This window comes from Erpetoichthys calabaricus, chromosome 1, assembly GCF_900747795.2.
Source record: "Erpetoichthys calabaricus chromosome 1, fErpCal1.3, whole genome shotgun sequence".
NCBI classification, from domain to species: Eukaryota; Metazoa; Chordata; class Cladistia; order Polypteriformes; family Polypteridae; genus Erpetoichthys; species Erpetoichthys calabaricus.
Window position 1 is genome coordinate 116,595,104 of NC_041394.2, and position 26,361 is coordinate 116,621,464.

The 26,361-nt window shown below is 36.4% G+C and overlaps 1 protein-coding gene across 1 annotated transcript in view; it reads left to right on the top strand.

The window, feature by feature from the left end:
* The window catches only part of LOC114644303 (cystine/glutamate transporter-like), a 50,232-nt gene extending 24,749 nt beyond the window's left edge, over positions 1-25,483 (top strand). Inside the window, exons 6-12 of the mRNA XM_051929526.1 lie at positions 4,314-4,358; positions 7,810-7,933; positions 17,648-17,751; positions 19,517-19,613; positions 19,875-20,024; positions 21,002-21,179; positions 25,217-25,483. Of these exons, the coding sequence (XP_051785486.1) occupies positions 4,314-4,358; positions 7,810-7,933; positions 17,648-17,751; positions 19,517-19,613; positions 19,875-20,024; positions 21,002-21,179; positions 25,217-25,281 (763 nt within the window). The 3' untranslated portion in view covers positions 25,282-25,483. The remainder of the gene's footprint in view (positions 1-4,313; positions 4,359-7,809; positions 7,934-17,647; positions 17,752-19,516; positions 19,614-19,874; positions 20,025-21,001; positions 21,180-25,216) is intronic.
* The last annotated feature ends 878 nt before the right edge of the window (positions 25,484-26,361 follow it).

A 26,361-nucleotide genomic window follows, 5' to 3' on the forward strand; every position in this document is an offset into this window, starting at 1 on the left:
TGTGTTAGCAATTGTGAAAAACTGTAAGAATATGATCAATAGTGGATATGGAAGCATTCTCTGTGTTGTTGAATATGGAATTGTCCTCCATGACGTGTGTTTGAATTTCCCACAGTCTGAAGACATTACTTGCCAGTACCCTATTTATGATTTTAACCTCTTACCATAATCACCTTGAGCATGGAAAACGCGATATATAAATAAAATGTGTTATTATTATTATTTAGCCTCGTTATACCACCATTTGGTCTTCTGTGAATTCTTCAAAGTGAAGTGAAATATGTTTACTGTTTCTCTATATAGGCAAGTCATAATTCTCTAAAATTATTTGTCTTACCCGTTTTCATTAGAAAATGTCCTAAAGTTTCAAGCTACAATATAGCAACTCAGATTGGGCTGGACTCACTGCCCAGCTTCTCACATACTCAAGCCGTGGTTGATTTCAGTACATTGTCAACTAATATTGCTTTTATCTCATTCAATGCAGATCTCCTTACACTCTTTTACACTCTCCCCCTTTGCTCTTTCTTGTTCCATTTTTTTTCTTGAAGTTTACTAAAGTCACAGAGTTATTCACTTTGGCTGATTTTGTTTGTCCAAGTCATGCACATTTTCATGCATTATCTCATTGTTTTACTTGTCGACTGAGGAGTTTTTACAGAAAGGGAACAGGTGTGTTCATGATGATGTTTGTACTACTTCACTGAGGTGTGTGTACAGTTTTTCATAATGCATGCACCAGAAATGTAAACTGTGTTTATAAATTGAGCAGATTAAGTATATGGTTCTGAGGTATTAGCATGAGCAACATCTTACCTGGATTCAGTCAATTCATTCACTTACACTGTGTAAGCAATTGAGAAAAACTGTAATACTGTCAATGCCATTTAAAGCTTTTCTCAAACACTTAGATGCCTTTCTCAGAGTACTAATTCATTTGTATAACCTTAAGTGCAATTTTCAAACCAGTAAAAGCATTTCTCACAACACTACCAGCTGTGCAAAAGAACCTAAAGCACTCTAAATATAAAACGTATATGTCAAACCACACAAAGTTGGTCGATCACCATAAAACTGTCACCAAAAGGATAGCACTCTTTGATTATTGTATAGACACTGAAATATAAAATAATAACTATTTGAAGTACAACTATGATGTGTTCCTAAACAATGCAAAATATTGTACAACACCCACATATCAGTAAAATATGTTTATTGTATAGCAGTATTCATACATTTAAGTACAATGAAAATGAAAGCAAGTGAGAAATTGCAACAAATTTACACAAATTCATTGTAACAAAAAGAATCAAAGGTAAACCTATGTACAATATGAAGAAAACACAAAATAGACCAGAAAAGACAATATAAGAAACACAAATAAACACCAAGTCTAGTATTCTTTAGTGAGCATCAGCTGTCTCCCCTGTGTTGGGCCACAAGATTCTGTCAATGTCACCTCTGATATTTTGCCTTGCAAAACACTGAGGGAAAAACCTTCTCACACACCTCATCTGCTCTTGAGAATCCTGAACTCTGATGGAGCAACAAATAGCACCCATTGCCCCCAGTAAGGACATTTGCTTATGAAGCTGACAAGCACAAATCTTCCACTACCACGCTACAAAAATATTCAATTAGATTCACTCAGAAAATTGACCAGGATTGTGTAGTACTAGGGTGTTGTACCGTGTTAGCCATTATGAATGTAGAGAAAAGCCAAGCAAAATGACACCTTTTATTGGCTAACTAAAAAGATTACAATATGCAAGCTTTCATCTTGTAGTGTTACATCTTGCCTGAAGAAGGGGCCTGAGTTGCCTTGAAAGCTTGCATATTGTAATCTTTTTAGTTAGCCAATAAAAGGTGTCATTTTGCTTGGCTTTTCTCTACCAGGAATTTGGAAACTCTATCAGAATTTACAGGTGGTATTAGACCACTCTCTCACTGCACCTGAGTGGTGAAACCTGATATTATTCCAAATTACCCCGGAATCTGGAAAGTCAGGCCTCATCTCTTGTCTCCCATTCTCAGGAATAAGAGCACTGTAAAAGATACACTCATTTTTTTTGCAGGCTTTTGGTGGGCAGTAATTTATGCCATGAACAACTGTGTCAATGTCAGTGTGAAATGTATAGGGTGGTCCAGATCTAATTATGCAACTTTTAATGTAATGCAGGAAAACAATGCAAGACAAAAGAATTGTTTGAAGTATCTTGTAATAAACAAATGCAGGGCAGGTGATGCCATCTATTGGCAACAAAAATAATTTTTTGTGAATTCTCTATGCAATAAACTTAATATGTTATAGCGTAATGAAAGTTGCATAATTAGATCTGGACCACTCTGTACATAACCAAGTGACAAGAATGCGATTGGTTTTGATAATCATGTCACACTCAAATGAAAACTGCATCTGTGCAATCACAGTTGTGCTTGCTTTTTTGCAACATGTGCTTTAGCATTTGCATTTTGTATAAATGCAATCAGAACTGAAATTGTGCTGTGGACAACCGAATTAATGCTTAAAGTTTTAAGGTATTGTACAGAGAATGGGGTTACTGTTTTGAGAAATGCATTCAAGCAACTGAGAAGAATACCTAATATAGCATTAACATATTTTTGAGTGGGTGGCGCAGTGGGTAGCGCTGCTGCCTCGCAGCTGGGAGACCTGGGGACCCAGGTTCGCTTCCCAGGTCCTCCCTGCGTGGAGTTTGCATGTTCTCCCTGTGTCTGCGTGGGTTTCCTCTGGGCACTCTGGTTTCCTCCCACAGTCCAAAGACATGCAGGTTAGGTGGATTGGCGATTCTAAATTGGCCTTGGTGTGTTTGTGTGTGTCCTGCGGTGGATTGGCACCCTGCCCAGGATTGTTTCCTGCCTTGTGCCCTGTGCTGGCTGGGATTGGCTCCAGCAGACCCCCGTGACCCTGTGTTCAGATTCAGCGGGTTGGGAAATGGATGGATGGATGGATATTTTTGAGTAATTCAATTGTTCAAGCTATTTGGCTAATTCTACATTGTTTTTCTGAGTACATTGTCTTGATCATTAGGGTTTGAATTTTTTTTAAGGGAAGATGAAGAAAATGAAAGGGAAAGGAACAGAAAGACTTTCTAGGTAGTGAAACGTCTCCTGGTTTTGGTTAATTTCTTGCCCAAACAAAACTCATTTCTGACATGACAAACAATTTAGTCTTCTTATTTTACTAGTGCTAACAACTTTATAGTTCTGTAGGTTTTAAAGTTTTCATTTCATAAACTTTTATTGAAAGACAAATTCATTAATAAACCTTTATCTTTGTCCAGTTTTATAATCCAGGTGAGTGGTTGTGAAGATCCCACCAAGTTATAACTCAAATGCTGGTGACAGAGAATGAATGGATACATTTGTAGGAGCCATGGTTCAACGAGTAAGGTCAAGTTTTTGAGTTCAGATGTAGATCTCCCAAAAGGAGTTCAACTTTATGTTCAGCTAAGGCAGTTAGCAAAAATCCATGTATTGATGATAGGCAATGAGCTTATTAATTGCCAAGGCACAATTTGAAGACATCTTCATGAAGAGCTGAGTATTGTCAGTATATGTGATGTCAGGGTGGTGAATTAGGCTCCAGTGACAACAGTTGTGAACCAAGCACTGAACTTTTAGAGGTCACCTTAGAGTGGAGGCAGTACAAGTTTAATTTGCTAAACAAAAAGATTGAACATGCACACAAAAATAGGAACACATTTAGGACAAGATGATTCAATTTATTCCAGTTTAATTATTTTGGCATTTCAACAGTGTCAGCAACTGCACTGAGCTCTAAGTTAAGGGAGAAGAAAAATCAACTATCAGCAGTAAGTTGCTGAAATTCACAGAAAAAAAAACATTTTTGGAATTTTTCAATGTGGATTTTGGGCTGTTAATTATTTTTATCCTTATGGCCATGATGTTTTGCTTTTCATGGTTGTGGCCATGTTATTTATTCTCTGTTACGATGCCCTGTTTCTGCATCTCCCTTTAGTGTAGCGGATGTTGGAATGCAAGAAATTATTGGTGCTACCTTTGTTTTGACTTCTTTTCTTGGTTGTGTATTTTGACAATTATTTTTTCATTTACATCCAGGTTTTTGACTTCTTCACTGTCCCTGATTACACATTTGTTTGTTTGTGTCTTAATTCCATTTCTCTGGTTGCACTCTTCCTTTTCTGCCTCTGGGTAATCATAATACCTGGAAGACGTTTTCCACAGTATCTTACTTGGCATGCACCTTAGATCTGAAAGCAAACTTTGATCTTACTATTACATGGTAACATAATCTTGCTTTATTTTAACAGTTCCGTCTTGAATTATGTCACAGAAGAAGTCGTCAATTCCAAAAGGTATTGAGATTTTGTTTCTTATATGCAAAACTGATCTTAGGAAGAGGTTGTGATGAGGATACGAGTAATAGTACACAACAAATCTCATTTTTCTGACAGAGCACAAAAAATAAGTTAACAGTGGCCTGTTTATCAATAATGAATGACCATGCCTAATGTTAGTTGATCAGCATGGCTTGCATGTTCCAATCATAAAAATGACATGTGCTGGTCAGTATACACAAAAAGTAAGACACAGTATTGTAATTGGAACTGCTAAGAAAACTGAATATCAGGCAAATTAAAAACATACAGGGTACTGATTTCATGTAAAATCTTTCTGTTATGGTATGGTAATTACCATAACAGTTTATTAAATAGTTTATTAAGAAACTATGGTAATAAAACTGAAATTGCATTTCACAACCAGCATATGTTTCAATGTGTCGACTTTAAGTTGCAATTTTTCTTGTGTCCACATGTTGTTAATCAGAGAAAAGACTCTTTCAGTGGGAGCATTTGTCCCTGGAAGACATAATGCAAATTCTGCCATGAGTTTCACATTATCACATGGAACATAATGGTTGACAAAGTGCTGAAAGATTTCCATCCATCATTTCTCTATTGGTAATTCTGCTGTACCCCATTCATTAACTTTTTCTGCAGTGACATATCTTTGGATATTGGATATCTCATCAAACAGTTCACTGTCATTTATCTTGTCAGGAAATATGTCATTCAGAAAACCAATGCACTTTTGAACATCTTCCCATGAGAGTTGTGATCTCAAAAGCACCCAATCAAAAATATCTATTCCTTGAAATTGATTGCACCAGTGGTCTAAGTAATTTGCACTGGTTTCATAAAATTCAATCATTTGTGAAGAGAGCTTCTTCGTATCAATCTCATTCTCGAACTCCTTCAACTTCCTTTGAACTATCATGGGAATGAACTTCTTTCTTGCTCTTTCCAGGCATTTTTCATTAAGGTCTTTCAAAGATCTGTACACTTCAACACATGTTGCAGTCTGATTTTCAATTTGCAGAACAGTTGCTTGAAATGATGCTGCCTGATTATGTAAAAAATATAACCACAGTTCTGCAGAAGGATCTTTAAAAAAACCTTGCAGCAAGACAGGGCATTTGTCTAATGAGAGAAAGTAGGATTTCAGCCCAGGATATATTTTTGTAATCCTTTCTGTAGCTGGCATCATATTTAGCCATCTTGTTTTGCTGTAGCTTAATAACTTCTGATACTCTACTGAAACAAAATCACAGAATTCATGTAAGGCAGCAACTCGAACAATGTATATGTAAAAGTACATATATATCTTATGAACAACTGTTTCAATATCTACAGGGAGACACTCCGCTGCTGATTGAAAAGCATTATGAACAATATGTGCTGCACATCCAAGGCCAAGGACTTTATGACTGAGTGTTTCATTCAGTTTGCAATATATATTGTTTTTTCCCTTTATCTCTGCACCACCAAAATTTGTATTGGCATTATTGGCACAGAAAGTGACAAGTTTCTGTGACAGCTGATGTGATTCTAGTGTTTCCGTAATATTCCATGCTGTAGATCAGATGTTTCTCCAGGTAAATCTTTAAATTCAAGCATTTTTACTTGAATTCCTGTTGATGGCAAAAAATAGCGAACAAGTATGGGAAACAATTTCACCTCCTTATGATTGGATGCATCAATGAATATGGACACAAAGTTTGCATTTTCCAGCTCATCTTTCAAATGCTTCATTGCAAGAGGTGAGAAAACTTTCACAACAATTGCTTCTGTCTTTGTTCTTGCGCAAGTAAACTTTGCTTCGAACTTTTTTTGGATCAGCTTAGAGGTACAGTCCATGGAACAGAAGCTATGGTTGTGACTGACTGTGTGGTATGTTATAGTACCTTCCGCAGCAGCTAACTCCATTTCTTTTGTTCCACAACTTGCATTTCTGAAGAACTCTGTAAGATGTTTTGAAGACACACTTGCAGTTACTGCTCTTGTGTGGCTGCCTGTTCTCAAGTGGTTAAAAATATATGTCGCACCATTATGTGCCACAGAAAATTCTGCACTACATATGATGCACCGTACGTCTGATTCACTGTTTGTTAGTTTTATGAAATGATATTTTGTCTGTAGAGTCTCATTAAATTTGCAGTTTCTTTTTACCATCATGCACGGTGTCAGTCACAGATAAAAAGTAAGAAAAGACTTAGAAGACAGGAACACGAGTTGAAAACAAAATAGTTGAACAGTTTCAGTTCATTATGTACAGTTCAGTTCATAGATGTAATGTAGCCGTAGGTCAGTTACACTTGCAGGATAAACGTGCTTCATTCACAACATTGCATCCCACGTACATGTGCTACTGCTAGTGCATGTCCCGACTTCAAAAGAAGAAACAGCAAACCAAATTCCAAAGAGGCGAGGGAAGAAGCAATGTCACTCTGCACTCTAAACTAAAGGAAAAGAAAGTAAAATACAGCTGTAAGTGTAAGGAACAGGCAAGCATCCGCAAATGTTGTTGTGACTTGTGTCAAATATTCATTCATTATTAATATATAAATTAATATTATCAGATTCACAACTACGATGAAATTTACAGAGAGACAGTCTGCAGACTTAAGACTATACAGTAAAGTGTGTACAGCAGTACTTACTTGAAGAATAAAGAGCTAAAATTAAAGTTAAAAAAAAACTTTGTCAGCACTTTCAATTTTGTCATACAAAATAAATTGTCAAGCTTAACTCTTTTAAGTTTAAGCTTTAACTTCAGTGAAAACGGCTCACCTCGAACGCCATATTGACGAGTGAATGACTGAATCAGGCATCAGCGCTTATATCAGGCTCAGAGCAGGAATAATAAGATAATTCCTGGCTCAGAGCGTAGCATAGCCAAAACGTGTCATATCACAAGGCACGGCCGATACCATCCGACCATGCGTCCGCTTCCGCATTCTTGCCTTCCGTGCGTTTCCATACTGCAAACAATGGCCACCAGCAGGCATCAGATTCAGAAGAAGGTAGACTAACCGTCTGACGTCATGATGGGTAGAAAGTATGATTTGAAATCAGAAAGGCTGAATGGGGTCTAGGCCTCCAGAGAAAAGTACGCATTTTGTCGGAAAACGCCACAGGCCGGGACATTTCCTGATCTTTTGGGGACGCCGGGACGGGTGATACAAAAATAGGGACTGTCCCGGGTAAACCGGGATGTCTGGTCACTGTAGTATAAACCTTTCTGCCTTCTTTTTGAATGAAAAATGAGATTTCACTATAAAGCACATGGGGTAAGAAAAATTTAAACAAAATGTAATTTTTGGGTGAAGTGTTCCTTTAAATTTTTTATACATATGATCTGGGTTTTAGACAACTTTCTAACTCCTTTACACCCTTTGCAATAAGTATTCATTGTGACTGGATTAATATAAGGCAAATTTTTGTTTTTATTTTTTGTTTTCTTTAGAAACATCCCTCTGTCGATCATATTATCCATGATAACAGTGATCATTTTTTATCTTCTGACGAACATTTCTTATTACACGGTGATGACATCTCAAGAGGTTCTGGAATCCAATGCTGTGGCTGTGGTTTGTGAATTTGCTTTTAATAAATATGAACAGATAAATATTAAAATGACTTTAAAGGTCTGCCTGGTGAGACAGTGATTAACCCTGCTACATCACAACCTCATTAGGCAGGAATAGTAGTCCTCTCTCATTTAAGATTATGGTCATTCGAAACCAGCTTGGTACAACTAAGTGTGGATGTGCTCGTAAGAGTGTTCCGTGGAGGACTGACCCCTTGGCCAGTGTTAGTTGCTGTTTTCCAAACAGCGCTGGCAGAATGAACTTTAGCATCCCCAGCCCAGAAATTGAATGAGACAGAGCCAGTGAACTGATGGATGGATACATTTATAGAATAACTTTACTGTATGACTACAGAAATCCTCCCCATAGGTTAAACATTTGAATGAAGTTAAATTAAAATAAATAAAAACTAAGTACATATATTTAATTAACTGTAGTTGTAGACCAATACTTTGTGGTCTAGAATCAGCACCGATCTTGAGTTTGCATTGCTCCACCAATGTTGCTGATAAAGCTAATGCTTCTACTGCCCTGCCATTACTTTATGGCCAAGAGACGTGGGAATGTCAAAAGTGGATGAACTATGGTCATATGTGAGTGATGAGGTGTATTCCAGGGAGACAATTTTTCAACTGCTTCTAACAAAACAGATTTGCAAAAATAATTGATTTTTTCAGAATGTTTCAAAATACTCTTTTCAGTCTAATAAAATATGTGTTATGTTGTAGCCAAAGTTTGTTCCCTGTTTGTTTTTCCTTTTTTGTGCTTTATTTGTTTATCTTAATTTTTTATGATATTGTACTTCTTTGTTTGTTGATGATATTTTCCTATTTATTAATTATTTTGTGTATGTATTGCACTATGTTCTTTTGTGCTCCTTTTGTTTTGTGAGTGGAACCTCAAGAGACAGCCCTGATGTCACCACTGAAGGACCACCTTCTGCCTTTATCTTCCAAAAATTCAGAGTAGGTCCTTCTGTGGTCCATTGCCGCTTGTAGTGTGCTCATTTTCTGTGAAAATTGATTTTTCTGAATCTCGAATTATTGTTTTGTGTTCTTGGATTTTTTTCTTGTTATCTGGATTTGTTTGCCTTGGATGGCCTTTTAGGCAAATCCTTTTGCCTTATTTAACTCTTTCTGCTGTTTTTGCTCTTCTTCTTCCCTTTATAAAAATAAATTCTTATTTTAGAAAGATGCTTTTTGGACAAGTGTTTTTTTCCCTTTCACTTGAGATGCATTTTAATACATTTTGGGAGATTTAAAGTTATTTTAGTAATTTATTTTTGGGCTCCTGGACTGGCCTGAAGCCTGCATGTGGAATTAGAAAGTTGAGCCTGTCTTAGGTGAAACTTTATCTAAGCAGGCTAAGGAGGACCCTGGCATGTTATATCGGTGTTTATTGAAGACTCACACCATTTTGCTATTTTGGATATTGCTCAATCACAGCAGTATCTTTTGAATGATACACTACCGGTCAAAAGTTTTAGAACATCTGTTTTTCCAGTTTTTTCAAATTTAACATTGGAATCCCTGAAGCCTATGAAAAAAGTTGTAATGTCGGGCCACCTTATATTCCTTCGCACCTCTTCCTTAGTGTCTTTGTTTTGCAAATGTGTAGATCAGCACAAGCAGCAAGCAGCCTGCTTTCCCATCCCTCACCAACTCAGCTGAAGTCAGTTGCAAAATTCTCAGAGCTCAAGTCCGTTTATCTAGGTGTGAATTGTATAGTGTAAATAATATTTCGATATTTAGAATAGATACATTTCATGTGTGTTCTGTGTCTACAATGATCTGAGTAAATGTAGGATGACAGGAAATGTGAGGCAAGAAATATCCAACACATAATTAAAACAGAAACTTTTTTCATGTTATAGTAATAATGACAAAATGCTGACATGAAGTGTATAATGTGTGAAGACTTTAGTCCATATATCAAATAAACACTTTCAAAAAAGGTATTACAAAACAAGTGAGCTTTTATTCAAGAATATAACCAAAGAAAAATTTACATGTTGCTGTCAATGAGTAAAAACTCAAGACCACATATTAATTGACAGAAGGTTGACTGTCTGCCTGGGTGGTGCAGATGTAAGAGCTGCTGCATCATAAGCAAAAGGTTGTGGGTTTGAGCCTGGGTTCTTCCCGTTTTGAGTAGTTATCTGCTATTATTACTATTATATAATAAAAACATACATTTGATTTGAGTCTAATACCTGGTGCAAATTTTTTCTACTTGTAAATGATAGTGCTGAAGGGATATATGCAGACACACAAACACTGGTGAATCATGTCTTCTTGGTATCTTATTGTCACTTGAATTTTTTGTTATTCAGTTTTATTCTTAAATAAAAGCACACTTGTTTCATTATAACATTGCGAAAGTGTTTACCAGACTCCCTTTACCACTGTTGTTCACTACTAGATTCAAGGATTATCACGACAGGCACCAATGGTCTTATGTCTGCTGCTCTGCACAGCTGCCCCAGCAATGGAACCACAGAACATGGCCCATTTTGGTTCAATGTTCCCACCTGCCTCCCTTAGAATACAATAAAAATTTGTCCAGAGGTGAGAGCTGAAGATCTTTCGAATGGGGGCATCTGCCAAACATTCCCAGCGCACCCTCTCTAAGTTTGGGTCTGCCTTGTCTATCCTGCATCTTCAACCACCATCTGATCGAACTCAGAAACAGCTGATGAGCTATTGGTAGCTCACCCCCTCTCTTCACCCCAGTGTCCAAGACATACTATCATAGGTCTAATGACCTATACTCGGGTTCAGATTGGATAGGCCATTTCTCCCAATCATACCCTTTCAGGTTTCACTGTTGTTACCCACGTGAGTGTTAAATTCCCCCAGTACACCAATAGAGTCCCCAGTGGAAGCACCGTCCAGCACTTCTCCCAAGGTCTCTATCCAGTGCTGTTCTCCTGAAGTGACCAGGAGGGGATCCTCTTGCTCACCATGGTAATTTCCAATGTACATGTGCTAAGCTGGGGTGCTATAAGTAAGCCCACACCATCCTGAAGCCTCTCACTCTAGACAATTCCAGAGTGGTATAAACTCCAGCTGCTCTCAAGGAATTTGCTTCCAGAACTCATGCTGTGCATTGAGGTGAGACAAATTATGTTTAGACGGTACCACTCTACCACCCACACTAGGTTGGGTTCCTTCCCCATCAGAGAGGTCATATTCCATGTCACTGGAGTCAATTTCGGTAGCAGTTGATTGGTTCGTCAAGGCACTGATCTTCGACTGCTGCCTAAATCACAGGATGCTTATGATCCCTCCTGCTTATCAGTATTTTATATTTAATTCAAAGTAATGCCTACTAATCCAATGTAAGCATCTTACCCAAATACTGGTCTTTAATTGATATAGTTCAATCTAGATGTAATATTGTAATGGTGATAGAATTTTAGGTGTTTACTGCCTTCATTTTACTGATATAAATAGTAAATTTGGTCTGTGATTCTGACCATTTTTTTAATAATACTAAATGATTAACATGTAACATACATAAATGCTTGATACATTCTAATAAAAATATGACCAGATTTAGGTTAATTTTTTTTTTACATTCACCCAAAACATAAAATTTGTAAATGACTGCTGTTTAACTAGGCCAGGAGTCCAGTTAAAAAATACAGAACTTGTTTGGAACCTGAAACCACAAGGGGTCCACAGAGCTATGTTTGAGAACCACTGGACAAGATTAATGTGAATTGTGTATTAAATTTAAAATCTAAAGTAACATAAGTATAAGGTGTCCTTTTTCCAAGCCTGTTAAAATCAGTTCTAATTTCTGATAAGATAATAAGCCCTAATGAATTCTATGAATAGAACTGCATGGCCTTTAAATCCATCACTGATTCCACCTACATTAGGTATATACAATGTTATTTTTGGTCCTCAATAAGATTGAGTTTAAACTGTTAATTTAGCAGTTGTTGAATTTTATTGTCATCATGTTTAGGCACATGAACCTTTATATTGTTCGTGATGTCAGCACTTTGGATCCAAACACTACACTGTGTGCTTGGTTTAGGTAAGAAAAACAGACAGGTTTCGGAAACTCTCACATGTTTTTTTATTTGATTTTCCCAATCATTTTGAAACTTTGAAAATCATTATTTCTCTTCTCATGTTTGTACTTTGGTTCCTGGCCAAAAACAGTGTGTTCTTATTGAACAGAAATTATCAATGCATTCATAAAAAACTCAGACACTTAATTTCTTCAAATACTAGAACTATGTTTCTGAAAACAGAGACAACAGAATTTTCAGCCACTTAGACAAAAATGCAGGAAAGAATGTAAGGAACAGCACAGAAATATGACCTTCAATGCTTGAGTTATGCCCCTTAGGTATTGCTTCCTTATTATTATCTGAACTACTGCTATTTTTAATTGCCTTTGATAAATTATCAGCATCACTAAACTTGGAAAGTAATCAGAGCAAGGTTACTTAGTGTCATTTAAGAGGTCAAAAAAATGAGTTAAATACACATAATAATACAAAAATCAGACCAAAACTGGTAAGGTCATTACTAAAAAAGACAAAATGGTAGAGGCAAGAGTAAGGGAGGGGCTACAGGAGGAGTCCTGGCCAGACCATAATACAGTAGTAGCATGCAATATGTCAGCAATCAGTACTCTGAATGCCACAGATACTTTTCAGGAATGTGCCTGGACACCCTCCTTCTCCTTCTTTTTCTTCTCCTTTTCCTTCTCCTGCTCCTTCTCACGTAAGCCGGGATTTATGCAGAGCACATTGAAACTGAAAGCTGAAAGAATTTGTCTCCCTTAAGTCTTATTACATCAGATTAGATTAAATGTTTTTTCCCTAAGTGCATTTTTCATTGACAATAGCAGTGCAACTTTCAGTGCAAAATTCTTATAAATGTTTTTTTTACTTCTATTTGACATAATTTTTAAAGCACACTCAAACAAATGTATAAATATCTTTTTGTTTTAACACTAGAATTACCAGAGCCTACGAGAAAACTTGTAAATCCGGCCCACCTTAAATCTGTTTGCACCTCTCCGTCAGCGTCTTTTGTCCTGTAAATGTGCCGATTAAGACAAGCAGCAAGCAGCCTGCTATTCCATCCCCCCACCGTTGCAGAACATGCACTAAGTTCTCCCAGCTCATGCCTTGGTTGATTATCTGGGAGTGAAGTGCTGGAGTTTTAGAGTGGAAATAATAGATCATTATTTGGAACACATGCATTTTATGTGTTCCGTTTCTACAGTAATCTGTGTAAACACATTGTTAAAGCAGAAACTTTTTCATATTTTAGTAATACATGTTACAAAATGTTGGCATAAACTATAGAATGTGTGAAGCCTGAAGTCCAAAGATCAAATGAACACTTTCACAAAAGGTTCAAGGACAAAACAACAGCTTCTGTGGCGTAGCGGTAAGATTTGCTGACTTGTAATCAAGAGTCCCCGGTTCGATCCCGACTGCCTTCTATATTTTCCGTTCTCAGTAGTGAGTAGCTCTTATTGTTAATATTATACAGTACACACATACATTTGGTTTGTGTCTGTAACAGCCGCTGTACATTTATAGGACTTATGAAAGTTACTTTTTTTTCACTTTTATTCTCTCAGTCATGACCACGATGCATACTACCGCCAACTCTCAGGGATCTGACGCTGTTATTTTTTATCTGAAACTGAGAATAACTGTAGATGTGAGTGGTGTTTTGAGGCAATGGAACTGGACATTCTCTGATCTGGATGGATAAAAGACATAGGTATATATAATATTTGGAATAACTCATTTTATGACCTGTATCATACATTTCGGAAATCATTGTGGAACGGATGCAACATTATTCATATTATTCATATTCATTCGCATAACATCTTGCGGTAGTAATCACTGACCGCATGTTTTTTGTTCCCACGATCTTGCCAGTCCCCACATGTTGCTGTATGGTGCTGTTTCTTTTGTACTCCAGGACATGCAGAGGAAAGAATAGTACAGAGAGATCAGTTCAGCGCTATATGCAATCATCAGATTGAAATGTTAACAGTTCCAGAGGTGGGTAGTAACGAGTTACATTTACTCCGTTACATTTACTTGAGTAACTTTTAAAAAAAATTGTACTTCTAAGAGTAGTTTTACTGCACCATACTTTTTACTTTTACTTGAGTACATTTGTGAAGAAGAAACGCTACTCTTACTCTGCTACTTTTTTCCATTATATACACTGTATTCCAAACATGCACAGCGGAAGGTGGCCGCCACGTATTCTTTAGCTAAAACTCCTTAAACTGTTTCCCATTCATTTTCTATGGTAGTAGTAAACCACTACCGATGCGATCTATTTTCTACCACTTCCGTTTCGGGGGGCGCTGTTCTGCGCTTTTTGCCACTCTGCCTGCCTGCAGCGTCTGCCTTCATAGACGTGCTGGGGCATTTTTCATTTTTTTCTTAAGTAAATTGTTAAGTTTAAAATGTTGATCGCGGTTATTTCTGTTGATTAATTAATGCTTTCATTGATTATAGCTAATACTGTTCTCAAGTGGTCGCTGTTTTTGCCTGTTGTATACAATCTATCTAGCGTCTTTCACATCTATCTCCACTCTCACTACCTGCTTGCCTGCGTGCAGCGTCTGTCGATTGATATATGATTTAATGTATTTCTTTTTGACATAATTCTCAGAGTTGTAAAATACATATACATTATATATAAAACGAAACTACTATATAGCTAATACTGTTCTGCATCTGTCTAGTGCCTTCTCTGTCTGCCTATTATATAAGTGCCTTCCCTGTCTATCTGTTTATCTAGTGCCTTTCACATGTGAATGTACTCTCACTGCCTGCTTGCCTTTCTGCAGCACCTGTCATATAGTGCCTTTCATATCTATTTATCTAGCTATCTAGCTATCCATCCATCCCTCTAGCTGTTTTTTTTTCTCCTGACAGTTTTATATCTTCTATCTAGTAACTTCTCTGTCTGTGCATTATTCAGTGATCTGTCTGACAGTGTATGTCTTTCAGAACTTAAAAATAAGAACAGTTATAAGGACACTTGTTCATGTTAATTGCAGTCTCAATTTTTTATTTTTTTTTAAAAAAGCATCCTACATCTATTATACAGTAACTGTGCCAACTATCCGCGACTGGCTAGTCAAGGTGAAGTGAGACTTCTAGTACGTGTACAAGCTGCCTTGTTCTAATGTTATTTTCTATCAGCTGTGCTATTTGGAGGTCAAGTGAATATGCAGTATTATACTGTCAGTGTACAGTCAGTATATCTTGTCACTGTAAGTAGTTTGCACTGTTCAAACATACATGTTACCTACTGTAGGTATTGGCTTCAAAAGCTTTGTTGTGAAAAACTGAGATGTGGAACTTTGTGTTATTTTTGCATCTTTATTTTGTAAAGATGTTATTTATTTTTATTCATTTTTTAATTTTATTATTTGGAAATAACAGAATTTGCACATTATTTTATATTTTTGTCTGTCTTATTATAACATTTCTAAAAAATAAATAATTTTTTATGATCAAACAGTTACTCAGTACTTGAGTAGTCTTTTAACCAAATACTTTATTACTCTTACTTGAGTAATTTTTTGGATGACTACTTTTTTACTTCTACTTGAGTAATATTATTTTGAAGTAGCGCTACTCTTACTTGAGTACAATTTTTGGCTACTGTACCCACCTCTGAACAGTTCACACACATGCAAAAACCATCCTTCCTACATTTACGACATGTGTACCTGTTGCAATGCGCAGACTTCTCTCTGTGCTATGGTTTCTATTACACACCTGAAAGAAAGAGACACGCTCCTCAAAAAATGCTGAAAGACTACCTTCACATTGCTCCCTTCCTTGCTGGGCTTACTTGTGGTTGCTTTGTTGCGCGATATTCTTTCCGCACGGTGCTTCATATACTTAAAAGCTTAAACAGCGCCTATTGATTTTTGATTGTTTGCTTTTCTCTCTCTCTCTCTCTCTCTCTTGCTCTGACATTCTCTGCTCCTGATGGAGGGGGTGTGAGCAGGGGGGCTGTTGGCACCCCTAGAGAATACGGATGCTCGTCTAAAAAATGCTGAAAGACTACCTTCTCTCTACCCTCTCTCTCTCTCTCTCTCTCTGACATTCTCTGCTCCTGACGCACACTCCTTTGAAGAGGAAGATATGTTTGCATTCTTTTAATTGTGAGACGGAACTGTCATCTCTGTCTTGTCATGGAGCACAGTTTAAACTTTTGAAAAAGAGACAAATGTTTGTTTGCAGTGTTTGAATAAAGTTCCTGTCTCTCTACAACCGCCTATGTTTCTGTGTAAATCTGTGACCCAAGCATGACAATATAAAAATAACCATATAAACATATGGTTTCTACTTCGCGGATTTTCACCTTTCGCGGGGGGTTCTGGAACGCAACCCCCTGATCGAGGAGGGATCACTGTAAACCCTTCTATTACAATTCTTCCTACTTGTTAGCTTTTCATTTCACCAATGATATCAAATTCAAACCATGTTTTTCTCATGGCATTTAAAAATTTGTTCATTTTGGATAAAAGATATCATCTTATTATGGTAGAAGGAATAGAGGCTGAGGTCATAAGTACTCTGATGATTTTGTCAGAAGTTCAGCTTTCTTTATGACTAAGGGCAAGTTTCTATTCTTGACAAGTCATTTGCACTGGTGATTCATTATAAATCAGAAACAATGCACACTTCAGTTCAGTGTTTCTACAAGAGAGTATTTCCAACTTTTATTTAATTTTCAGGCTTCATATTAATTTTTATCCAATCATTCTCCAAGGGTATATTATGAGAAATACGTTTTACATTACAAAAAAGTTTTAAAAAATCAGAAAATGGTGCAGATTAGATCAGAAGGTATTGTATTAATTTGCATTGTGCACAAATAGCTCGAAACACAATAGCATTTCTTCATTCCAAAGGATGTTTTCATTTTAGGGAAGTTGCCTTGTGTCAAATCCTGGTTTCCTCATTTATTAAACTATTAATTTATAGAGTATTATTTGTTTGTGTAAGTAAATTAACCTCTTTTAAAGGATGCAGATGGTAAGTTGTTGCTTAGATTTGTTATAGATTTTGTGCATTTCAAAGCTGTGCCATGCTGTCCCTATTGAAGAAATCACATCAGACAATGAAAGAAAGAGAAGACAGAGGTAGGCAGTCATAAATTAGGGTGACTGGCCTGTTTTGAAGGATGACAGGATGAGGGCATTGCAACTGTTAGCTGTGAGGTTAACAAGTGAGTATATTAAACTGAATGATCTGCTCTATCACAACTGACATTGGGATCTAGTGGCTATTAATACTGCCATATTCAAATATGCATCTCTTTTTATAATTAAAACCACCCATCAACCAATTATTCACACATTTCCTGTTCAGTTCAATGTCACATTGGGGTTTCTGCTTATCCTGGCAACACTGATTTCAAGACAGAAATCATCCCTTATTATATCAGGCTTCCAAAGGCTCCAAACTGGCTCAATTTCTGACAATTAATCTAAAATTGATCTCACTGAGATGTCTGAGGGAGAACAGAGTACCATCAGAAGAACCCACTCTAACATCAGTAGAACATGTAAACCTCACACCGACAGTGTCCAGGCTGGTTTTGAACTCAGGACTCTGGATATATGGAACAGTTGCACCATAGTATTTCCATTGTTTTAGCTTTTTCCTTGTATAATCTTTTTCAGACCTTTGCTGACAGAGCACTCCAAGGGTTCTCCTCTGTCATTCCAGTCTTTGTTGCTGTGTCCTGTTTTGGATCTCTGATCGGAGGCTGTTTTTCTACTCCCAGGTAAAATATTAGTTGTCAAACCATTTTTACTAGGAGTGAAGGAATGTAATTTAAAGATGCCAGTTTGATGTTTAAATCTAAGGTAGCTTTTATGAAATGGCACTGCTAATAAAGAACAGCTAAGAACTAAGAATAACTTTGCTTTAAAAGAAGATCTGAGTATGCAAAGGAGTATTTGCAAAATATTTCTATATAACTAAGGTTCAAAGGGGTAAAATAATTCCAAAATTTTCAAGTGAAGAGATATTATTTCTATTACTCTGAATAGTATTAACAGGTTTATGAAAAAGATAAATTGATTTTAAACTGAAAATGAGTGCAGAGTTTGACAAATTTGCCATTAGAGGTCTGTAATGTGATGAAGGTTTAAGAGAAAAATTGAAGTGAAACTGTTTTAGTCTTTTTAAGAAAAATATTTAGCAGACATACATCTTGTTTAAGCAAGATGTTATCTGTAAATAAGTGCTGTGACTCAGTATAGCACCTTGAAGGTGAAGTTTCTATCCTCTGGTTTTTAAATGCTTGTTTAGAGAAGACAATTAAAACTCAGCTTGTGGAAAGGAGTCCCTCTTTCTGTTTTTTACAAAAGAGATGCCTTCTCTCCATCATACTGTTATTTAGCAGACATACATCTTGTTTAAGCAAGATGTTATCTGTAAATAAGTGCTGTGACTCAGTATAGCACCTTGAAGGTGAAGTTTCTATCCTCTGGTTTTTAAATGCTTGTTTAGAGAAGACAATTAAAACTCAGCTTGTGGAAAGGAGTCCCTCTTTCTGTTTTTTACAAAAGAGATGCCTTCTCTCCATCATACTTCTTCCCAATAGTAGTCACCTAATTGCTATATGTGTAATGAAATAATCTGTCACCATTAAACTCTTTTGGTCAAAATATATTCAGCAACTTCCTTAAAGTCATCTTCCTGAGGTAGCTGTTCTTCTATTAACTTTAGCTTTTAGCAAACATTTGTGTTTTTCTAGTTCAGTGATCAGAATTTGTTTAAGTTGTTTTTTTCTAAATATAGTGCACAGACTTATATTCCTACATATAATTTCAAATAAAGTAGAAAATGGTATGCAACATATGCAGTGCATACAAATATATTGTAAATTTATAAGTATAAACTTTTGATGTTTATGATCCTCAAACTTTTGCTCTCTTACAATATATTCATAGATCTGAAAGACTCGGAATAAACAGTGTCATGTAAGATAAATTTATTTTGAGGTAAAAAAGGCTAAGGGCAGTTGACAACAGAGGAAAGGTATATTAAATTCCCATTTACTTGAGTCTCAGGAGCTCATTGATGACTGTGAAAAAGCAAAGTCAAATTATTTCCGATGTTCCTGGGGACAAATAGATAGATAGATAGATAGATAGATAGATAGATAGATAGATAGATAGATAGATAGATAGATAGATAGATAGATAGATAGATAGATAGATAGATAGAGTTCTATCTATCTATCTATCTATCTATCTATCTATCTATCTATCTATCTATCTATCTATCTATCTATCTATCTATCTGTCTGTCTATGAAGTATTTCAAGATGATGGGACTCCACCACTACTTTTTTATTTTGCTTTTTCAACATATAGTAGCAATGTCTCATGAATTTTAAGACCATTTTAATTTATTATTTTTATCCCTATTGTTCATATTTCTGATTTATTTTAGCCACCCCACATGAATTTTGTTCAAAATTCATAATGCCTTTTTCCTGTAAGTTTTACTCAAGTTCTTATTTGATATAATTTATGCAGGATGCTGTTCTCTGGATCCAGAGAAGGACAGTGGCCTGTTCTCTTTTCTATGATTCACATTCGAAGGCACACTCCTCTGCCAGCAGTGCTTCTGATGGTAACCAATTACTTACTTATAATGTTGATGGCTGTTACCACTGAACAAAGGTTTCATCTTCTCTCTAATTATAGTAAATGTAATATACAGTATAATCAGCTAGAGCAGATACTTATTGAAAGTAAACTTGCTTTATTTAGTTAACATTTTCCTTTGTGGCTACAAAACTAATTTTAGTTCTAGGTCAAGTGCTAATTTTTTCCTAAAGACCTCATACAAATTGCTATTACATTCATTTTAGTCTTACTCCCTTCTTCGCAGTATCCTTTAATGGTCTTCATGATCTTGGCTGGTGAGCTCTTTGGACTGATAAATTTTCATAGCTTTTCTCGATGGATGTTTACGGGCCTGACTACTTTGGGCCTCATAGTCCACCGATACCAACACCCAGATGTTCCACGGCCTTTTAAGGTACTTGTTTTATTATTCTCTTAATACAGTTTTGTTTCCTCTGCCTATAAAATATCTTTACAAGCAGAGCAGAGAATGTTAAATACTATTTTTTTCCCTGTGGTCAGGTTAATGCAATGTACATTTCTTTGATTATAGCTAGAAATGTCATTTTCACCATTTGCATTCTAGTTGATTTTCATCTATTAATGCTCAGACATAACACAATAACTCTTGCGGTTATAAAATTATTATTTAAATAGGCGAGAAATACATTATTGTTTATGTTTATAACATGAAGTTTTTTATCCTTAAGCAAAACAATTTAAATAAGTATAACAATTTTAACACATTTTTATAATTTTACATTTTGTATTATTATATAAAAAAAACAATATTACAAATCTTCAATGTGAAGTTTCCTTTGTAAATGTGTCTTCATCATGGGGCCAAAATATGCTCCTCAAAAAATTATTTATTTTAAAAGGGAAAAAAACACATTTTTTACTGAGTAGCTGAAAACTCACAAAATGAAACCAGTAGAAGTGTTCAGTACAAAACGTGATACCTTGGCAAGTGGAAAGGGCCCATTCATGCACACTCACCCAACCGTATTTTTCATGTTTATTTTCTATTCATTCATTTTCTAGTCAGGGTCACAGAAGCAAATTCCTATTAAAGCAGTAAATAGTTAAATATGTGAACCCTGAATGAAGCATCAGTCCATTTAAGGTCCCACTCATACACACACCGACTAATAATTGACTACGTTAGGGTTACCAGTTGACTTGTCATATGTTTCTTTTGCACTTGAAAGCAAAAGTAATGCTGCCAGAGGAATCCCACACTAGCAAACACTGTGGCACTCATTTTAATAAGTGCGTTATCAAGGTTTTCTCAAACTGGTTCCTATAAATATTAAAGCAGAAGATTGATTAATAGTTCAGCTGAATTCTTTTCAGGACACTGCTAATATATATCTCTCTCTTATCACATAGGTACCTCTATTAATCCCTGCTGTTTACACAGTTGTATGTTTTTTCATTGTGGGGATGTCCCTCTACTCTGATCCAGTCAACACAGGAATCGGTTTAGCCCTCACACTGACTGGTATCCCAGTTTATTTCCTTATGGTTAAGAAGCAGAGACTGCCTTTATGTTTCATCAGAGTTTATCGTAAGTAGCCAACAGGGTTTATTTTTGGACTTCTGTCTTTTGTAATTTCATTTCACCACCTGGTGCAGCCATAAAAATCACAGTCCTTACTAAAACTGTGCATCAGTCCTGCCTGAGGTTGCAACAATTTAATAAGATGTTATAAATAAGAGCTGCTGTTCTGTAGACTGTGCAGTGTTTCAGAATTACCACTGTTACCATGCTATTTTGGGTGAGTTGGTTGAATTCACTGCCCAGTTACTGAGTCTGTGGCATTTGCCTATTCTTTCTGTGTTGGCATGAGTTCTCTTTAAGAACTTTTGTTTCTTCCTGCATCTTCATAACATTTGTTAAGCAGCTCTAAATTGACAGAATGTGTGTGCGTGTGATAAACTTGTATCCTGTTCAGGGGCCTGCCAACAATGTGAACATGCGATAAACTGGCATCCCCTCCACAGTTATTTCCTGCCCTGTGCCATATTCTACCAATTTAGACTGCACCCCACAGTAAGCCTGAAATGAAAAAAAAAACGGGTTAAGAAAATGAATAGATATGTAGGTGTGTGAAGCTCTGTTTTTAATGTGTTTACAAGGATATGATAATTTATCTGTTTTTTTAAATATAAACTCAAAAAGTGAGTTCTTTGTGTTAACTTAAATTTATTTTCCTTATACTCAGGGGCATTACAGTCCAACAGTTGCAGAAATATTGAACAATACAAGGCATGTTACAAGTATGTAGTGCAGCATACACAAATCAATAAGCATAACAAGGAAAAAACAATAAATGTAATAATGTCAAGTTAACAGTTCCAAATGTAAAAATTGAACAATGTTCATTTTCCAATAAATCAGATTATAATATATGACTGATTTAACTGTAAAATAAGTACTCAGTAGATACTCAGTAGTACTCCTCAGTAGTAGCAGCAAACAACCAAAAAAGAGACTAAACTGATAGTGAGTGTTAGCAAAATAAAGTTGGAGATGCAAGTGAAGTTAGTAGTGTAAACAGTGCAAGTACTATGCATGATGGGGGTTTAAGTCACATCAGCACAAGTCAAACAGATGAGTCTACACTATGTGTATAAGCAGCATAACTGACTGAAAAAGAAAATGTGTGTCAGTTTGGTGTTACAAGACTTGATTCTTTGAAATTGATTTATAGATAGCAGCGAAACATAACGTTCATTGTGGGGGTGTGAGTGGCCTGCAGTGACAACAGGTTTGTTGTATAGTAACTTTGTAGTGTTAGCTAAAATTACTTTATTGTATGCTCCACACTGATATGTAGACAATTGTTAAATGCTGCAAGACTGCTGAAGTATTTTTAAAAGTGTGTAAAAACCTGAAATATACTTTTTTATTAAGTTGGTTCTCAGTATGGAATGTTGTATATGCTTTTAAAATACATATGCGTTGCTTCAGCAAATTATTTCCATCAATAGTAACTTCTTTAGGCAATACTTTAAGGGGCCCACAGATGTATGTCACACCCCATCATTACTCTTCTTTGCCTCGTCTTATGCTTATCAAACTTTGGGGATAGAGTATACAGTTCACAGTTACAATGCACTTGCACCCAGGACTACGGTCGACTACCTTCTGTCAGTGGCTCCTTCAGATTTCACCCTGGCATAACTGGTACCATTACCTTCTTATTGGGAGTGTTCTCTTTCCCTCAGAGCTACCTGAGAAATAACTTGGTTCCCAGCCCCCAGCAGTAGAATAGAGCAAACATGCAAGCAGGGAAAGAGGCTTTTATAAATTTTATTCCAAAGCATTATTTAAATTGCAATGCCATTAACAAAAGAAAAAATAAAGAATATGTTTAATTTCACACCATATAACCTGTTAGTGTTAAATGTTTCTTTAGAGGTTTGCAGTAAATCAGAGCATTTTTGAGTTGACGTCCCTCCTCCTTCTTCTTTCTCTCTAATCAACACTTTTGCTGACTTTATTAAGCTAATGCAGGTGTGATGTACTTGTCCTGTCCCTAAAACAAAATTACCTGTCTCTGAAAAGTCCTCTCAGAACTCATATGCTAGATGTAGCAGGTTACAACGAGACATGCTGGTGTAACTTAGAAACATGGGTTAAAACAGCGGTTCTCAAACTGTGGTAACAAAAAAGGGGAACCGAAGATGTGAAAAAAAGAAAACAAGAATCGAAAATATGAAAAATACATCTATTGAAACCAAGACAAATTAACTTAAACTACATTCTGATACCAGAAAAATAAATATAGAGTTAGATAAATGTCGATAAAAGTTAAGTAGGTATAATAAAATATGCATCTATGATATATCATTAATTAAAAAAGAACAAATTGGTATAAGTGGGCTCCTTTCAAAAAAACGTTAGGGGGACACGATTAAAACTGTTATGACAACTCGGGTCACAAATACTTAAAGGTTGAGAAACGCTGGGTTACAAGAAGTGGTCTTGTGCCACCATAACTTGCACTTTGTGGCAGATGCATATCCTCATTTCTCACTTCCAATAAATCTCACAGAACTGCAGACTTACATTGCTAAAGAACTTTTTATACTGTGAAGTCATCAGGGGACCTCCAGCCGCCCTAACCCAGACACACACAGGCAGGACACAGGTTCAACGCAACACCTGGTTTATTTACACTAAAGTGTGCACAAAACACTGTAAAAAAATAGACTCGACACACTTAAAAAGGTTTGGGGCTGCCTTTGTATATTATTCCTGGCTGCAAAAGATTCTTTAAATAGTATAGAAATGTTCTCAATACCGAGTCCAAAAGAGAACTGTTGATCATTTGTCAAGATGGCGGTTTTAAGGGATCGGACAGGAAGTGACATAAGGGAACCGGAAGTGATGTTCTTCAGATGTCAGAGTAGGAATATTCTTCTGGGCGCTGGAACCAGAAGTGATATTCTTTTGGGCATGGAACTGGAAGTGACGTCATCTGCTCTAAATCAGACAGGTTTTCCCGCAGCTGGTCTGTAAAGATAACAGGAGAAGGTTTAGTGCACCCCGCCACCCCCTGGCCTGGCGTGGAATTACCTTTGCTTGGTCCGTACAACGTCTTCCTAGTACCTGTCTGAGAAGTCGTGGCATCGAGAAAGGGCATCAGCATTGGCTTGCAGTACACCACTGGCCTGGTGTGGAATTACCTTTGGACGTCTTCCTAGTCACACGTGTGTGATAACACCAACACACCAATGTACAGTCCCTTCTTGCCACCAGTGCATCCACCTCCACTCCTCCTCAGGCTTTGTTTTCTTTCTCCCGACTCTGGCCATTCAATGGAGTGAGGCGGCTCCTCTTGTTCAGGTCCCTGGAGTATTCCAGGAGGCTCATCAGTATTACCTGGAATCACTCCCAGGTGTACTCGAGGTCCTCTACATGGCTCTGCAGCTCCCCCTGGTGGCCCCCACGGAACCCAACAGGGCTTCACCAAACTCCAGCTCCCGATATGCCTTGCAGGAATCCGTGGTGCCACAGCCGCCCAGGAGGGTTGACCTCTAGTGTCCCAGGGGAGGTATTGCCTCACCAATGCCCTCTCCCCTGGTCTTTCCACTCTGTTGGCGTCCCGGGCAGGTAGTGGCCGTGGCCACCCATCACAATACTTTTTAGTTAACTAATTACCAGAATTTTCTGAATTTCTTAATCAAATATAAAAGCATTAACAGATAAGGAACATTTTGTAGTAACTGAGTAACATAATAAGCTGTTTTAACAGAAAAGGAATAAAGTGTCTTTAAAAAGTTCACTTTCTAGACATTACAGGAAATGTTCTGCTCCTTCTAGAATTATACTATAAATAATGTAATAAGAAACATTTAACAGACCTTACTGATTGAATTAAACAAAAAAACAAGGCAAATTACTAGTCGTCTTAGATGTGCATGTCAACATTTATAGGTAAAAGTCTTTGTTTTTACAGTTTTCATTTTAAGCAGTCCCTAATCAGACAATGAACTCATTTCAAGAGAGCAAACAGAGAAGCAGTGCTTTGTGGGTGAATGGCCTTTCACCTCTGTTGATGATATGTTTGACATGTTGGTTTTATTATTTTACAGACACCCTCACTAAGAAGCTTCAGATTCTCCTGGAAGTGATGCCACAGGAAGTGCAGACCTACTAAATCTTGGGTTGATCAAAGCTTTACCTTCAGAAACTCATTTGGACTTTAAATAATACTGTATGTGTGTCTAACATACAACAAGATTTTATTTTAGCTGGAAAGCAATGTGTTATGGGTTAAAGACCATCACCATGAAGAGATAAAATAAACAACATTTATCTGATTAAGTTGTTTAAGGAGTGGCATGATGTTCTGTGTTTATTGAAAAACATTCATTGAAAACTTTAGCTCAAAATTATTTCACATGAATATCTACATTTTTACCATATAATCGGCCAAATGTTTAAATATTTCATTTTATGTTATTTACTAACTAGAGTAGAGTATTAAACAATATGGCAAAATATTTTCTATTTTCTACTTACGTTTTATAGGATTGGTCTAATCCTTTTGAATAAGGAAATTTAGCATCACAGCCTTCTATATGATACTAAGAGGACAAAAAAAATCAAACAAAGTTCCATGACCATTTTGATTTTTCACTCGGCTTCAAGGTCTTGTAGCCTTCCTTGCAACATTTTGATAATAAGTGATATATCAGTTCTGGCTGATGTAATCACCCTGGCATATTAGTCGTCTAAGCCTTCCCCCTGCACTCTTTTCCCTCTACTTTTCAATGATCTCATTTACTGAAATATTTAACGAAGCATATAAAGAAATGAGTGGTGGAAAATCAGACACATGTACAGTACATAAAGAATATTACTAAGCTCTAAAACTTCATGAGTGAATTTAGTCAGGACTAACAGGAACAAGGCAAACATTACATTTATCATGTTGAAGTTTCATATTTCATATTTGCCCTCTTAATACACTAATCTTTTACATTTTTACATATTTGCCATGCCCTGCAGGATCTTTGTTATAAGTTATACAGACTAATGCAATGCAATATAACAAACAAATAACTCTATTGATTTATACTGGGTATATTAAAATAGCTTTAATGAATATTTTGGCCATGTACTTTTGTTATTATTAGGTAGAGGACCGTAAATTAATGATAATCCAATCATTTATTTCCCAGCAAATTGCTAATGTAACAGACATGGGTGTTGATTCCCTTTTGGTTACAGAATA